Below are 16,566 nucleotides of genomic sequence, written 5' to 3'. Positions count from 1 at the left end.
AAAATTCTTATGAGCATGGTCTTCTCTTTGCTTTCTATTATTCTTGATTTATCCATTTAAGTGACTTTAATGCTCACAAAATCTGGTAGTAAATAAAGTTTATTCATCTCATCATTATTAAGTGTTTACTATATGCTAAGCCCTGTGCTGGAGATACTAATTGTAGTAAGACATGTCTTCTGTTTTTTGAGACAGAGTTTCGCTCTTATTGCCCAGGCCAGAGTGCAATGGCGCAATCTTGGCTCACCGCAACCTCTGCCTCCCGGGTTCAGGCGATTCTCCTGCCTCGGCCTCCCAAGTAGCTGGGATTACAGGCATGCACCACCACCCCAGCTAATTTTGTATTTTTAGTAGAGACGGGGTTTCTCCATGTTGGTCAGGCTGGTCTTGAACTCCCGACCTCAGGTGATCTGCCTGCCTTGGCCTCCCAAAGTGCTGGGATTACAGGCGTGAGCCACCGTGCCCCTGGCAAGCCTTCTATTTTCAAGAAGCTCATTGTCTACTGCAGATTTGATATTATCACTGTTGTTCAAACTACTGGAGAGGGAGGAGTCATTTTTAGCTTACTTTTCTACTCAAAAATGTTTTATTCAATGTACTGCTGAAACTTTCTACTTATATGATCCCCAGTTTTCATGCCTTCAGAAACTGAAGACTATAGCAGTCATTAAAGGGTGTGGGCTTGGGATCCAGACTATGCAGATTACAATCATGACTCCACTCTTTCCTAAATATGTGACTTTGGGCAGGTCACCCTTTTGTGCTTCAGTTTCCTCTTCTGTTCTGAGTCATTATATATAAAGTGCTTAGAACAGTGGTTGGCATACAGTAAACACTTAATAAATGTCAAACTATTATTAGTTTGTTTCTCTAAGATGGCAGAAACAATCTAATTCTGATTTTGGGGGTTCATTATTTTATAATTGCTATTAGTTCTTGCAGTATCTCAAAGAGGCTTCTGATGTTACTATGTAAATATATTAATATTACGAAATTGATTGACAGGAACTCCCTCCATCACCCAGGCTAGAGTACAGTGGCACGATCATAGCTCACTGTAACCTTGAACTTCTGGGCTCAAGTTGGCCTCCAGTGCTAGAGATGAATAAGACTATAAGGAAATGAACACCTTTGTGACTAAGTCTGTATTCTTGCCTTTAACATATAATTTCCTAAAGTTTCATAGGCTGAAATATAGGTTTCTTTGATTTGGATAAATTTATATATATTTAAACTTATACCCTAGCTTTATTTTTAAATCTCTGAAAACTGTTACATGATTGTAGTTTATAGTTAAGTTCATGAGAGTTATGCAGGCACTTTAGGGTAAGAATCACTTCTGTCTACAAAAATTATGTTTCTCAGAATTATAATGATAATGAAGCTAAACAAACAAAAGAAAATCTGACTTTTTAAATAAACATCTTTTAAAAATCATTTATATCCAAAGAGATATATAATTTTTTACTTAGGGAAAGTTAATTCTTTAAAATTATCAAAAGACAGACAATGACAAGTTTATTCCAGCTTTACTTAAAATTTTAGTTTCAAATGAAATGAAATGTGACTCTGACGCATAAGAACACAACTGAAGACTGCAAGCAACCTAATTCATTTTCCGAGTTTGCTCAAGCCTCCAGGCACCAGTCAAATATCGAAGTCGTATAAAAAGTAGGTCTTTGCCCATCTGTAGCCAGCTCCAAAATGGAACTAATTTAGAACCTGTGATTTAAAAATAATTAAAAACAAATTAGCTTTAATAAGCTCAACAGAAAACCTATCAGTTTAAAGTCAGTCTACATGATCGTTGTGAGCCTTTAGCACCTTAATTTTTTAAATCATGGACCAAAAAGTTAAACAATTTCAAAGCTGAAGTGAGTGGAGTGGTTTTCTCTAAAAACAAAAACAGAACATCTTGGAGTGAAATAAAACTTGAGAGGATCTAAATAGTGAAAATTTCATACAGCCCTACTATAGAAAGGAAGGACTACATATGGTGAGGGCTCTAGAAAAGTCTAATAAAAAAACTACCCACTGAGTGCTCATTACTGAAAATAATTACATACGAAACAACTAAAGATACAGCACAACAGATAAATATGATTATTTCTACATAAATCCAACCTTAATGATAAAAAATAAAGCCTATGATCAGACTTAAGATAATTTTGTCCAGACTTCTTTGTCTCGGGCTACACAAGAACACCAGCCTAATTAAATATCTGATCCACATATCACAGCAGACTCTTTTTTTGTTTTTTTGAGACAAGATCTTGCTCTGTCACCCAGGCTGTAGTGCAGTGACACGATTATGGCTCACTGTAACCTTGACTTCCCGGGCTCAAACGATCCAGTCCTCCTACCTCAGCCTCCCCAGTAGCTGGGAGTACAGAGGCATGCACCACACATGCCTAATTTTACAATTTTTTTTATAGAGATGAGATCTCACTATGTTGCCCAGGCTGGTCTCAAACTCCTAGGCTCAAGTGATCCTCCCAACTTAGGCTCCCAAAGTGCTGGGATTACAGGCATGAGTGACCGTGCCCAGCCACAGCAGATTCTTGTAGCCATTACTTATAGTATATATCTGCAGATAAAGAAGTATCAGGAGGAAGGTTTAACATTTCATTATCATTTTAATTATACTTTCTATTTAAAGAAGACCTTTTTCACTGCTCTGAATTTATATGACAGCTTTCTTCTGAAAACATTACCACCAAAGCACTGTAGAGACACTATCGTTTATCAGAGCCAAATATTATCTTCATCCCACAAATGAGGAAGTTGAGGGACCTACAATTCTTATTACAATACAACTATCTCTGTAATGCAAATAAGCAAATGACTAAACATAAAATGGACTTACTTTTCCCCACCTCATCTTCCCAAAGAGTCTGCGTTGGCCAAAGATCAACACAAATCAACAGAGTTGATCATGATACCCCTGAGTGATCCTTTGACCTGCTTCCCAATCCCCTTTGATTCTAGGCAGCTACTGTGGAGATGAACTAAGATTTTGTAAACTCAGTTTGATTCAGCAAGACATAAAGAGGTTTGAATTCATCCTAGACTATATAGTTTGTATAATCTTGAGACTGGTTCTTAAGCTTTTTCTGTCCCTAAACATCTGAGGTTACAGAGCAATAATGGTTTACTGCAACAAGGACTCTCACCAGAAGAGCTGGACTTTGAAAAAGTCTCCAGTTGATTATGTTAACTGCTCCCACACTGTGAATTAATTTAGGTTCATTCTAAGGTAAGGAGAAAACTAGAATATGTTTAAAATTCTATATAGCTAGCTGTCTAAGCCTTTTTTAATAGGAATTATTAAGATTTATGATAGATTTCAAGTTATTATAGAGTTGGGATCTTTATATTTTTGGATATATGTACAGATATAGTTTTAAAATGGCTCTGGATTGACTGTGGACATTTGGAGTAAAAACACTTTTATTTATTTTTTCAGATGGAGTTTCACTCATTGCCCCGGCAGGAGTGCAATGGTGCGATCCTGGCTCACTGCAACCTTTGCCTCCCAGGTTCAAGCAATTCTTCTGCCTCAGACTCCTGAGTAACTGGGATTACAGGCGCCTGCCACCAGGCCCGGCCATCTTTTTTGTATTTTTTAGTAAAGACGGGGTTTCACCATGTTGGCCAGACTGGTCTCGAACTCCTGACCTTAGGTGATCCACCTGCCTTGGTCTCCCAAAGTGCTGGGATTACAGGCACGAGGCATGGTGCTTGGCCATAAAAAAAATTTTTCTTTCTTATTTAGCTTTCCATAGTGGTTTGCAGGTACCTAATATCCACCTAGTGATAAAAAAAATATATAGGAAATGGTGATGCAAAAAATAAATTTATCTATCTCAAAAGACTATCAACCTTCTAACTTCAGATCACCATGACTTTGTCTATTGTAGGACGTTTTATTGAAGTTTCTTCAACAAGGTAGTAGGCCTACTGAAGGCCCCATGAACAGACAAAAAATATTAAAGGCAGCAAGCCAGATGGAAGGTATTAGCAGGTACTATTCTCCTTGGAACTGGATCTTTGAGTCAAGACAGCTGAGAAGGGCTTGATGAGGGGAGCAAGGAGAACATTAAAGCCAGCTGACTTTACTAGACAACTGTATTATCTGATATCTCTCTTTGTCTGACTCAAGACAATCACACAATAAACAATATACTCACCTTCAATTTCTGTCCAGTTGACAGCAATTTCTGCTATTGGAATTTTAAAGAACTGTGCTATGTACAGTAGTTCTACATCAAATGCCCTAAAATAGAAAATATATTGATATTTATTTTTAAAGACAAATAGAACACAACTATATCTCTACCTTGGCATGTTTTAAAGAAGCTTACATGGCAGATATAAAGCTTACACCATAAACCTGAAGATCAGATTCACAGAAGTCAAATAATTCAAAGCTGAGTAGTTCAGAAGTTTCAAGTCAAATAATAATTTAGAATATCATTGCATAACATTGTATCTCTATTACAACTCAGAAACTCACAGTGGTAAAACTAGCCTCATGGGTTCCAAGAAAAAATTTAATCCTGGAAAATTTCGGGATTGATGGTTTTCAATCCTAACCTTAACTGGACTAGCTCAAGGTAAAGAACTGACATTTTCAACTGATTCAGAGAGCTGATAAAACAAAACTCTGAGATGCTCCAGTTGAGACTGTTTTACGTTACTTTAGAGTTGGCTGCCTATTCTCTTCTACCATCAGAGGATCAAGATTACTTTTCTAATACAGCGTCCCCAGGGCCTTCCTTGTCTTTTCTGTTCCCCTTCCCTGTGGTGTCCTGCATAGTATAATACTGGCAACTATTGAAAGTAAAAAGCTACTTTGGACTAGTCTGAAATACTCTTTGGATATAACTAATACATACATAGGAATCCGATATATTGTCTTACTTGTCCTAATATATACTGTTAAACCATTTCCAGTCTAAATCTCCAGTGTATCCTTCCTTCCACTTACGAAAGGTCTTTCTTAAAGCCTCTTTTCAGTCAGTGCCTTGGCTTAGGTCAAACCTGCTTTCCTTAAAGGTTCCTGAATCCTGACTCATAAATTTTCCTGGATTCTGCTTACAAAATTTCTCTGAACTAGTTGCTTCTCTCACTGATATTAAACTCAGGAAGAAAAGCACCACTACCTGTTAAATCTTCTTCATCATCATTTAAACTGTCTAAAGTCCTTGACTGTTTTGCCTTCATCCATGAGTCAGTTCCCACTTTCTAGGCTGCACAGAGCACAGTTCAAACTTCTAGGGCTTGGTTGTAAAACATTATTAATACAGACAAGAAAATGCCTAAAGTCCACTTATATTTGATTTCTCCAATCCCAGACAACTTGAATTTGGGAGATTTTTGTTTTTTTTGCCACAATACCATAATCATCCATTAGGTAAATAGTTTAAATTCCAAGTATTTGGATAATTCAATATGAAAACTATTTTTTAAAACAATGCTTTTTCTTATCCAAATAAAATACTTAGTTAAGATGATAAAACCATTTACAAAAGTGGGTTGTATTTTAAAACTTTCATCCCCTAGAATTGTGATACTCATGAAAAAAGAAATAATTTCAATATTAAGCCTGGTGCTTAACCCTTAACTTTCCTTTTAACACAAAAACAAAATATTAGCTAGTGGGCTGAGTTAGTTCTAATGATACTTGATAACCTGAACAAGATTATTATATATTATTTCTAAGGATATCAGTATATAGCTAGTGACTTACCAAATACACAAAACAATTGAGTAAAAAAGAGTGGGGAGGTTAATTGAAATCACTTTATATTAAAAAAAAAAATACCCTAGACCAAAAGAGTTTTTTGGTTTTGTTTTAAACAGGGTCTTACTCTGTCACCCAGGTTGGAATGCAGTGGCACAATCAGGGCTTACTGCACCCTCGACCTCCCCGGACTCAGATGATCCTCCCACCTTTGCCTCCCGAACATCTGGGAGCATAAGCCCAGATATTCCTTACTAAGTCCTATAATTTTATCTTCTTCTTTTCTAGTTTTGTTCTTTTGAGATTTCCTCAATGTATGTATCCCAGGTCTTGAACTCCTGGGCTCAAATGATCCTCCTGGCTTGACCTCCCAAAGTCCTGATATTACAGGCTTGAGCCACTGTGCCTGACCCAAAATTAAATTACATCTTTCTCCTCTTAAACATTTTAGAAGACATGAAGATATTACACATACAAAAAAATGCAGCTCATATCATATGTGCCCAGTCTGTTACCTAAGCAAACATTTTAACTAAAATACCAAGTACTTCTATAAAGAGCCTTATGTTATTAAAGGGAAACAGTATAAGGGTTATTCTCCAACTAAGATGCCTTCCTTTGTTTATGCAAATATGGGTTGGGCTGAGCCACCGTGTTTTCTTTTCTTACTCAGTTCCTGGTACAGCTGTTAGCTCACTAACAGATTCCTAGAGGACAAAAAATATGCTGAGACCCTGTTAAACCCAGCAGATGGACATGAACCCCACTGCTGCCTCCTGCAGCCCTACCACAATTAACACAACAATATGGAATGAACAAAGATGGGAGGAGATGATAATAATAATAATAAAAAAAACCCTGTAAGTTGTAGGGAACATGGACAGGAGCAGTGGGAGAAGGGTGCCACAGAGCACCCCAGAGGCTCAGGCATTGAAGGCCTCAAATGATGTCTTCAGGTGAAGACACAGGTGGGGCTGCAAGTAGGACTCACTGAACATCTAAGATTTTCCTTCCCTTCATGCCTTTTCTCTGTTGGTTCTGTGAATGCTAACAGCCAGGCTCACAGCTCCTAGGCAGGAGATTGAAGGACTCTACTTTCATGAAAATGACCTGTCCAAAAGACAGTGCCAGTTGAGACTTTCTCACACGTAGCTCTGTTGGTTTAACCTGTAGCGAAATTTACCAATCAGAGCCTCTGCGCATGGACACAGCTTCTACTGAGTGTTTTAGTGCCATACTATAGACATGTGAAGAATGAGTGTTAAAAAGAAACATACAAAATCAGAGGCAACAGAAGCAATGCAGGTAAAGGAAATGACAAAGTTTTAAAAAAGATATTCAGAGGCAGTGGAAGATACTGTAGTCATGAAACAAGAATAGGTTTTTTAAAAAGTTAATACTGAAAAACAAAAAAAGAGTTCTAGGAAATTACAATTTTGATAGCAGAGATAAAAATTCAAAAAGAAGATTGGATAATAAAATTGAGGAAATCTCAAAAGATCAAAACTAGAAAAGAAGAGAGAAGATAAAATTACAGGACTAGTAAGGAGGTTCCACATCTGTTTGTAAGAGAGCAGAGAAAATGAAGAGAGACTGTTAAAAAAAAAAAAAGATTAAGAAACATTTATCAGAACTAAAGGACATGACTTTTCAATAGATGGTGTTGGGAAAACTGGATATCCATATGCAGAAGGACGAAACTGGACCCTTATATCAAAAGACTAAAACAAAAACAAACCTCAACATGGATTAAAGACTTACACACTTACACATAAGACCTGAAACTGTAAAATTACTAGAAGAAAACATATGGAAAAAACTAAATGACACTGGTCTGGGCCATGTGTTTTTTATTAGATTGGATCCCAAAAGCATAGGCAATAAAAGCAAAAACAGACAAATGGGATTACATCAAACTAAAAAGCTTCTGCACAACAAAAGAAATACTAACAGACTGTACAGACAACCTATGGATTGGGAGAAAATATCTGTAGGCCATATATCTGATAAGCGGCTAACATCACAAATATACAAGGAACTCAACTCCATAGAAAGAAAACAACTAATTTGATTTAAAAATGGGCAAGGGACCTGAATAGACATTTCTCAAAAGATGACATACAGATGGCCAAGAGATATATGAAAAAATGCTCAGCATCACTAATCATTAAGGAAATGCCCCTGTCAGAATGGCCATTATGAAAAAGATGACAACAAGCACTGGTGAGGAGGTGAAGTGGGAACCCTTGTACGCTGCTGGTGAGAATGTAAATTAGTATAGTGATTATGGGAAAGTGTATGGAGGTCCCTCAAAAAACTAAAAACGTAATTACCATATGGTCCAGAAATCTCACTTTTGAGTATTTATCCAAAAGATTTGAAATCAGTATGTTGAGGAGATAACTGCACTCTCATGTTCACTGCAGCGCTGTTCACAACAGCCAAGTTATCGAATCACCTTAAGGGTCTGTCAACAGAAAAACTGGGAAGGAAACTGTGGTATATGTACACAATGAAATATTATTCAGCCTTGGGCAACCTCCCTTGGGTCCCCTCCCATTGTATGGGAGCTCTGTTTTCACTCCATTACATCTTGCAACTGCACACTCCTCTGGTCCGTGTTTGTTACGGCTCGAGCTGAGCTTTAAGAGGGGGCAGTCTTACACTGCTGGGGTCATCAGAAAGGAAAGAAAAGAGAAATAGAAGGGAACCGCCAAGCAGATATTGAAGCCAAAAGAGCTGCAAGGCGGGACCCTCCATTAGAAATGCTTATAGAAGGACCCCTAGTATGGGGTAATCTCCTCCAGGAATCCAAGCCCCTGTACTAAGCAGAAGAAGTAGAATGAGGCACCTCATGAGGACATAGTTTCCTCCCCTCAGGATGGCTAGCCACTGAAGAAGGAAAAATACTTTTGCCTGCAGCTAACCAATGGAAATTACTTAAAACCCCTCACCAGACCTTTCACTTAGGCATTGATAGCACCCATCAGATGGCCAAATCATTATTTACTGGACCAGGCCTTTTCAAAACTATCAAGCAGATAGTCAGGGCCTGTGAAATGTGCCAAAGAAATAATCCCCTGCCTTATCACCAAGCTCCTCCAGGAGAACAAAAAACAGGCCATTACCCAGGAGAAGACTAGCAACTAGATTTTACCCACATGCCCAAATCTCAGGGATTTCAGTATCTACTAGTCTGGGTAGATACTCTCACTGGTTGGGCGGAGGCCTTCCCTTGTAGGGCAGAAAAGGCCCAAGAGGTAATAAAGGCACTAATTCATGAAATAATTCCCAGATTTGGACTTCCCCGAGGCTTACAGAGTGACAATGGCCCCGCTTTCAAGGCTGCAGTAACCCAGGGAGTATCCCAGGCATTAGGCATACAATATCACTTACACTGTGCCTGGAGGCCACAATCCTCAGGAAAACTTGAGAAAATGAAGGAAACACTCAAACGACATCTAAAAAAGCTAACCCAGGAAACCCACCTCGCATGGCCTGCTCTGTTGCCTACAGCCTTACTAAGAATCTGAAACTCCCCCCAAAAAGCGGGACTTAGCCCATATGAAATGCTGTATGGACAGCCCTTCCTAACCAGTGACCTTGTGCTTGATTGAGAGATGGCCAACTTAGTTGCAGACATCACCTCCTTCGCCAAATATCAACAAGTTCTCAAAACATTACAGGGAGCCTGTTCCCGAGGAGGGAAAGGAACTATTCCACCCTGGAGACATGGTATTAGTCAAGTCCCTTCCCTCTAATTCTGCATCCCTAGACACATCCTGGGAAGGACTCTACCCAGTCCTTTTATCTACCCCAACCGCATTTAAAGTGACTGGTATGGAGTCTTGGATACATCACACTCGAGTCAAACCCTGGATACTGCCAAAGGAACCCGAAAATCCAGGAGACAATGCTAGCTATTCCTGTGAACCTCCAGAGGATCTGTGCCTGCTCTTTAAGTGACAACCATGAGGAAAGTAACTAGAATCGTAGATCCCCAATCTCCATGGCCTTCCCTTGTCATATTTTTCTCTTTACTGTTCTCTTACCCCCTTTCACTCTCACTGCACTCCCTCCATGCCGCTGTACCACCAGCAGCTCCCCTTGCCAAGAGCTTCTATAGAGAATGTGGCTTCCCGGAAATACTGATGCCCCAATGTATAGGAGTTTTTCTAAAGGAAACCCCACTTTCACTGCCCACACCCATATGCCCCTGCACTTCAGGCCATACATTTCAATCCCTGTATCTTTAACCTCCTTGTTAAGTTTGTCTCTTCCAGAATCGAAGCTGTACAACTACAAATTGTTCTTCAAATGGAGCCCCAGATGCAGTGCATGACTAAGATCTACCGTGGACCCCTGGACCGGCCTGCTAGCCCATGCTCCGATGTTGATGGCATCGAAGGCACCCCTCCAGAGGAAATCTCAACTGCACGACCCCTACTACGCCCCAATTCAGCAGGAAGCAGTTAGAGCAGTCGTCTCCCCAGCAGCACTTGGGTTTTCCTGTTGAAAGTAGGAACTGAGACAGGACTAGCTGGATTTCCTAGGCCGACTAAGAATTCCTTAGCCTAGCTGGGAAAGGTGACCGCACCTACCTTTAAACATGGGGCTTGTAACTCAGCTCACACCCAACCAATCAGGTCATAAAGAGGGCTCACTAAAATACAAATTAGGCTAAAGCAGGAGGTAAAGAAATAGTCAAATCACATATCGCCTGAGAGCACAGGGGGAGGGACAATGATCGGGATATAAACCCATGCATTCGAGCAGGGAGCGGCAACCCCCTTTGGGTCCCCTCCCATTGTATGGGATGGGAGCTCTGTTTTCACTCTATTAAATCTTGCAACTGCAAAACAAAACAAAACAAAACAACAAAAAAAAGAAATATTATTCAGCCTTAAAAAAGAAATTCTGTCATTTGTGACATGGATGGAATTGGAGAATATTATGCTAAGTTATGCTAAGTGAAATAAACGTCAGACCCAGAAAGACAAATGTTGCATATCCTCTCACTTTTATGTGGAATCTAAAACCATCAAACTCACAGAGGCAGAGAGTAGAATGGTGGTTTCCTGAGGCTGGGTGGGGAGATAGGGAGATGATGGTCAAAGGGTACAAAGCCTCAGACAGGGGGAATAAGGTTTTTTTTTGGAGATCTATTATACAATGTAGTGATTACAGTTAATAATAATGTGTTGTACATTTCAAAATTTCTAAGATAGTAAATTTCAAATGTTCCCACTACAAAAAAAGGATGTCCATTAATTAGCTTGATTTAATTATGCCACGTTGTATTCATAAATCATAACATCACTTTGTATCCTAAACATATGCAACTATAATTTGTCAATTTACAAAGAATTAGAAGGACCTACTGAATACACAACAAAATGCATGAAGAAGAACTACATTAAGGCCTAGGATTATAATATTTCAAAACACTGTGGAAAAAAAGCTTCCAAAAGGGGGTGGAAACAACATGCGAAGAGTCAAGATTCAGAATTGGACTTCTTCACAGAAGCATGGAGTGCCAAAGACAATACAGGAATGTTTCCAGAATTCTGAGGAAAAATTTCCATTTTGAATGATTATAATCCTTTCTCTACCTAACTATAAAACAAATGTGAGGGTAGAATCAATTTTTTTTTCACATGCAAGGAATCAAAAAGTTTCTTTCTCATATTTTTAGGAAGTTAATAGAGGAATGTGCTCTACTAACATAGGGGTATAAATAAGGAAATGGAGATAGAGGATGGAGCAAGCTGTATCACAGGCCAGAGAGCAAGCAGAAAGACATGAGCTGACTGAGATGTCTCCAGCAAAAATGAAGAAACGCAGAATCTGTGTTTAAACACAGTGAGGGATAATTATACTCTTGAGATCCTGAACATGAGTAAGTAACAGATCCATAGTAAAGTCAAGCAAACAAAAACCCCAAACATTTATTACCTTCAGGAAAACAAAAAGTAGTACAAGAAAGGTAATATAATCATGCTGCACTCAAAGGTGAATTATCTTCACACAGCTCTATCAATACTGACAAAAAATAATTATTTTAAAACAGTATTTGGAGTTTACATGTGGAGGGTATACAGAACTTTAAGAGAACTTTAGTTCTCCTATTTTGGAAATTAATATCTAAACCTGGACAACTGAGAAATAGCTATGCAGACCCATTATTTTGAACACAAATGCAAATACCACAAAGAAATAGCAAAAAACACTTGAAAGTGGCCACAGCTATGGAGTGGAAATTGGGGCAAGGAATTACTATTCTAAGCCTATCAAACTAACTATTTAATATATAAAAGTATAACACTGATTAAAAATAAAAAGTATTTATTGAAGCAAAGTTTATTTCAAAGAAAAAACATATATATATATTATTATTGAGACAGGGTCTCGTTCTATCTCCCAGGCCGGAGTTCAGTGGTGCAATCAAGTGCTCACTGCAGCCTTGACCGCAGGGCTCAAGCTATCCTCCTGCCTCAGCCTCCTGGGTAGCTGGGACTATGGGCATGTGCCACCACGCCTAGCTAATAATTTGCTTTTTTTTTTTTTAGACGGAGTCTCGCCTGCAATCTCCACCTCCCGGGTTCAAGCGATTCTTCTGCCTCAGCGCCCCGAGTCTAGGATTACAGGTGCCCGCCACCATGCCCAGTTAATTTTTCTATTTTTTTTGTAGTGATGGGGTTCTGCCATGTTGCCCAGGCTTGTCTTGAACTCCTGGGCCCAAATGATCTGCCCAACTCAGCCTCCCAAAGTGCTAGGATTACAGGTGTGAACGACTATACCTGGCCCAAGTATTTTAACTTCCATAAGTGGAAATAATTTAGGTGAAGTACAGCTCTGAAGATGAAGCTATATACATAGTTGCTTCTCCATATCCATGGGTTCCACATTCGCAAATTCAATCAATCATGGATTGAAGATATTAAAAAATAAACAGTAAAAAACCACAATAAAAAATAATACAAATAAAATATATAAGCTGAGTGTGGTGGCTCATGCCTGTAATCTCAGCACTTTGGGAGGCTGAGGTGGGAGGATCACGTGAGCTCAGGATTTTGGGACCAGCCTGGCAATACGGCAAACTCTGTCTCTACAAAAAAATACACAAATTAGCTGGGCGTGATGGCATATACCTGTAGTCCCAGCTACTCAGGAGGCTGAGGTGGGAGGATTGCCTAAGGCCAGAAGGCAGAGGCTGCAGTGAGCCATGTTCACTCCAGCCTGAGTGACATGAGACCCTGTCTCCAAAACATCAACAACAAAAAACAAACACACAGTACAACTATTTACATAGCACTTACCTTGTATGAGGTATAAGTAACCTAGAGATGATTTAAAGTATATGAGAGGATGTGCGTAGGTTATATGCAAAGACTACACCATTTTATAGCAAAGACTTGAGCATCTGGACAGATTTTGGTATCTGTGGGTGATGGTCCTAGAATTCATTTACTGTGGATACCAAGGGACAACTGTATATCTATGTATCTGAATTTGAAGGCCAAATTTACATTACTTAAAACTTTTTAATCTTTCTATTTTTATTTTTAACATACCCATTTAACTTATATTAATATTTGAATATATATACTTAACATACCTATACTCAACTCTGCAGTTCTGAATCTAAAGAGATACTGAGAGTCTTTTTTTCAGACAGAGTCTCACTCTGTCACCCAGACTGGAGTGCAGTGGCGTGATCTCAGCTCACTGCAACCTCTGCCTCCCGGGTTCAAGCAATTCTCCTGCCTCAGCCTCCCAAGTAGCTGGGATTACAGGCACCTGCCACCATGCTTGGCTAATTTTTAAAAATTTATTTTTAGTAGAGTCAAGGTTTCACCATTTTGGCCAGGCTGGTCTTGAACTCCTGACCTCAAGTGATCCAACCGCCTTGGCCTCCCAAAGTGCTGGGATTACAGGCGTGAGCCACTGCGCCCAGCCGATACCAAGAGTCTCAATTTTAGGTATACTCCTTTACAGATTTCTAATACCTAGAAACTCTATTTGATTTCGATTTCTTGAAAGTTCTGAGAAAAATTTCAATGAATCCTTAAGAAAAAATAGTCAAATGTCAAAGGTGACACTTGGAAACAAGGCATAGATGTACAACTTGGTTTCTGTAACTTATATTGTTCTTTAGTCTTGATTTAAAGTGCAGGAACAGAGATGTTTAAATAAAAACCACTGATGACATATTATTGTGGTGAAGGGCATACTGCTCATTAAGCTGATACATGTATACTTGGTGGTTCTCCTTTAGAGGCACCAAATAAACATAATGTACCCTAAAGAAAAATGTGAGCAGTTAAAATTTTAAGTGAGGTGAATCTTTTTTTTCCCTAATAAAATTAAAAAAACCACAAACAAACCAAAAAACAAAAAACAAACCGAGACAGGTTTCACCATTGTTGCCCATGCTGGTTTCAAATTCCTGGACTCAAGCAATCTACCTGCCTCAGCCTCCCAAAGTGCTAGGATTACCGGTGTGAGCCACCATCCCCAGCCATTAAGTGAGGTCAATCTTATGTCAATTAACAACAAAATAAATAAAAGGCTTGCATGTAACATTAACATTAAAAAAAGAAAAAACCCCAATAATGTTCTTTAACTTAACCCCACAAGAACTGCTGTCTAATACAACAGCCCCTCAGCACATGAGGATACTGAGCACTTGAAATGTGGCTAGTCTGAATTGAGATGTGCTGTAAATTTGAATATATAGTACAAAGAAAATAATGTAAAATATTTCAACTTTTTTCATACTGATTGCATGGTGATATGACAATATCTTGGAAATATATTCAATAACAAGTAAATCTTATCAGCTTCTTTTTACTTTTTTTAAGAGACAGGATTTCACCCTGTTGCCCAGGCTAAAGTACAGTGGTGCAATCACAGCTCACTGCAGCCTAAACTTCTGGGCTTATGAGATCCTCCTGCCTCAGTCTCCCGAGTGGCTGGGACTACAGGCGTGCACACCACCACACCCAGCTGATTAAAAAAATTTTTTTTTTCTAGACACAGGGTCTTGCTATGTTTTCCAGGGTGGTCTTGAACCACCTTGGCCTCCCAAAGAATTGGGATTACAGGCATGAGCCATCTTTTTACTTTTTAAATGTGGCTAATAGAAAATTTGAAATTACATATATGCCTTGCCTCTGTCTCATATTTCTATTAAACAATGCTGCCCTAGAACAATCCTGACAGGGAAGCTTCATGATTTTTAAGTTATCAATCCTAACCTTTCATATTTCAACAAAAATGAAAGATCTTTAACAACGAAAAATAATATTCTCAATTTCTAAATTCTTCCTTTCAAACTACAAAGAACCTGCATCTCTGACCCTAGTTCTGGAGCCAATAGCTGACTGAAAAATAGCTAATGCAGACAGAGGGCTTTACTTCTGGAGTCGTTTCTTGAATTAGATTTTCTGATTTTGGAGTCTATTAACTATCAGTTTATTTTATTTTTCAACATAATAAAAACACATATCTAAATTTGACAACTAATATAGACTACTTAAAATGTTTTAATCTAGGAAAAAGATTTTAAAAAGTCTGAATGATAATTCTGAAAATACATTTTTTAAAGTAATATTTTTGGGGTTTTATGGCATATATTTCTAGGAAGACAACAGGTCTTTGAAAACAGAAAAATTGTACAGAGTATAAAAATGGACACATACTGGCATAATCATACAGATACCCAACATGAACAGGATTCACCCAGAACCTATGACTAAGTATCTACTCGGTACCTACTATGTGCCGGGCATGATATTAGATAGTGGGATATACTAATAAGTAAAATTAAATGTGACTCTTGCTCTCATGGAGAAAGATTATGCTTTAATCGAGAAAAAGAAACATTAAGTAATTACACAAATATAAGAAAAAACTACAAATGTCATAGGTGCTATGAATACAGCACATGGTACTGCAACAGGATAGAATTAGAGGCACCTGAGCTAACTATATTATCTTTAGAGCGTGAAGGCAGGCTACCCTAAGGAAAATCTGAAGGAGAAGGTGAGAAAGGGCGTAGTTAGAAAAGAAAAGAGTCCACATGTGGAGACACAGGTGGGGCCAGACTAAGGACCATGGGAAGCCCATGAAGGAATATAAGCAGAAGAGGTGCATATGATTGATCACACTTAAGTTTGCAAAGACCTTGTGGGCTACAGATGGTAGTCTGGAGAAGGATGGTGTCCTGGATGGTGGTGGTGGAGATGGAGAGAAATGGAGGAACATAAAAGCTAAAATCAACAGTTCCTGTCTTGGATTGGATATATGCATGTGGAGAATGTCAGGGCTGATGTCAGGGTTTCAGCTTCCGTACGACAGTGCTAGCCACCTGTATCTCCAGTATATTTCAAAAGGGAGCTCAGGAGTATCAAATGCTGCTGATGGGTTAAGTGTGACAAGGGGTCATTTAACATGACCACTGGCTTCAATGACACAGAGGTGGCTAGATGTTAAGATGAAGTAGACTGGGTGTGGTGGCTCACATCTGTAATCCCAGCACTTTGGGTGGATCACCTGAGGTCAGGAGTTCAAGACCAGCCTGGCCAACATGGTGAAACCCCATCTCTACTAAAAATACAAAAACTAGCTGGGTGTGGTGGTGCCCACCTGTAATCCCAGCTACTTGAGAGGCTGAGGCAGGAGAATCACTTGAACCCAGGAGGTGGAGGTTGCAGTGAGCAGAGATCAAGCCATTGCACTCCAGCCTGGGCAACAAGAGCGAAACTCAAAAAAAAAAAAAAAAAAAAAAAATGAGGAATGGAAGAAAATCCATATGA

The 16,566-nt window shown here is 39.0% G+C and overlaps 1 protein-coding gene across 2 annotated transcripts in view; it reads right to left on the bottom strand.

Moving 5' to 3' along the window:
• Nucleotides 1-1,505: 1,505 nt before the first annotated feature.
• The window catches only part of ALG5 (ALG5 dolichyl-phosphate beta-glucosyltransferase), a 49,407-nt gene continuing 34,346 nt past the window's right edge, over nucleotides 1,506-16,566 (bottom strand). For both annotated transcript variants that reach the window (XM_003270284.3, XM_030818516.1), the window contains 2 exons: nucleotides 4,191-4,276; nucleotides 1,506-1,722 (listed from right to left, as the gene is read on the bottom strand). In XM_003270284.3, the coding sequence (XP_003270332.1) occupies nucleotides 1,607-1,722; nucleotides 4,191-4,276 (202 nt within the window). In that variant the 3' untranslated portion in view covers nucleotides 1,506-1,606. The remainder of the gene's footprint in view (nucleotides 1,723-4,190; nucleotides 4,277-16,566) is intronic.

The sequence above is a fragment of the Nomascus leucogenys genome, chromosome 9 (assembly GCF_006542625.1).
Source record: "Nomascus leucogenys isolate Asia chromosome 9, Asia_NLE_v1, whole genome shotgun sequence".
Taxonomy (NCBI): Eukaryota; Metazoa; Chordata; class Mammalia; order Primates; family Hylobatidae; genus Nomascus; species Nomascus leucogenys.
Note: the sequence above shows the minus strand (reverse complement) of the source record. Positions and strands in the feature narration are given on the sequence as shown.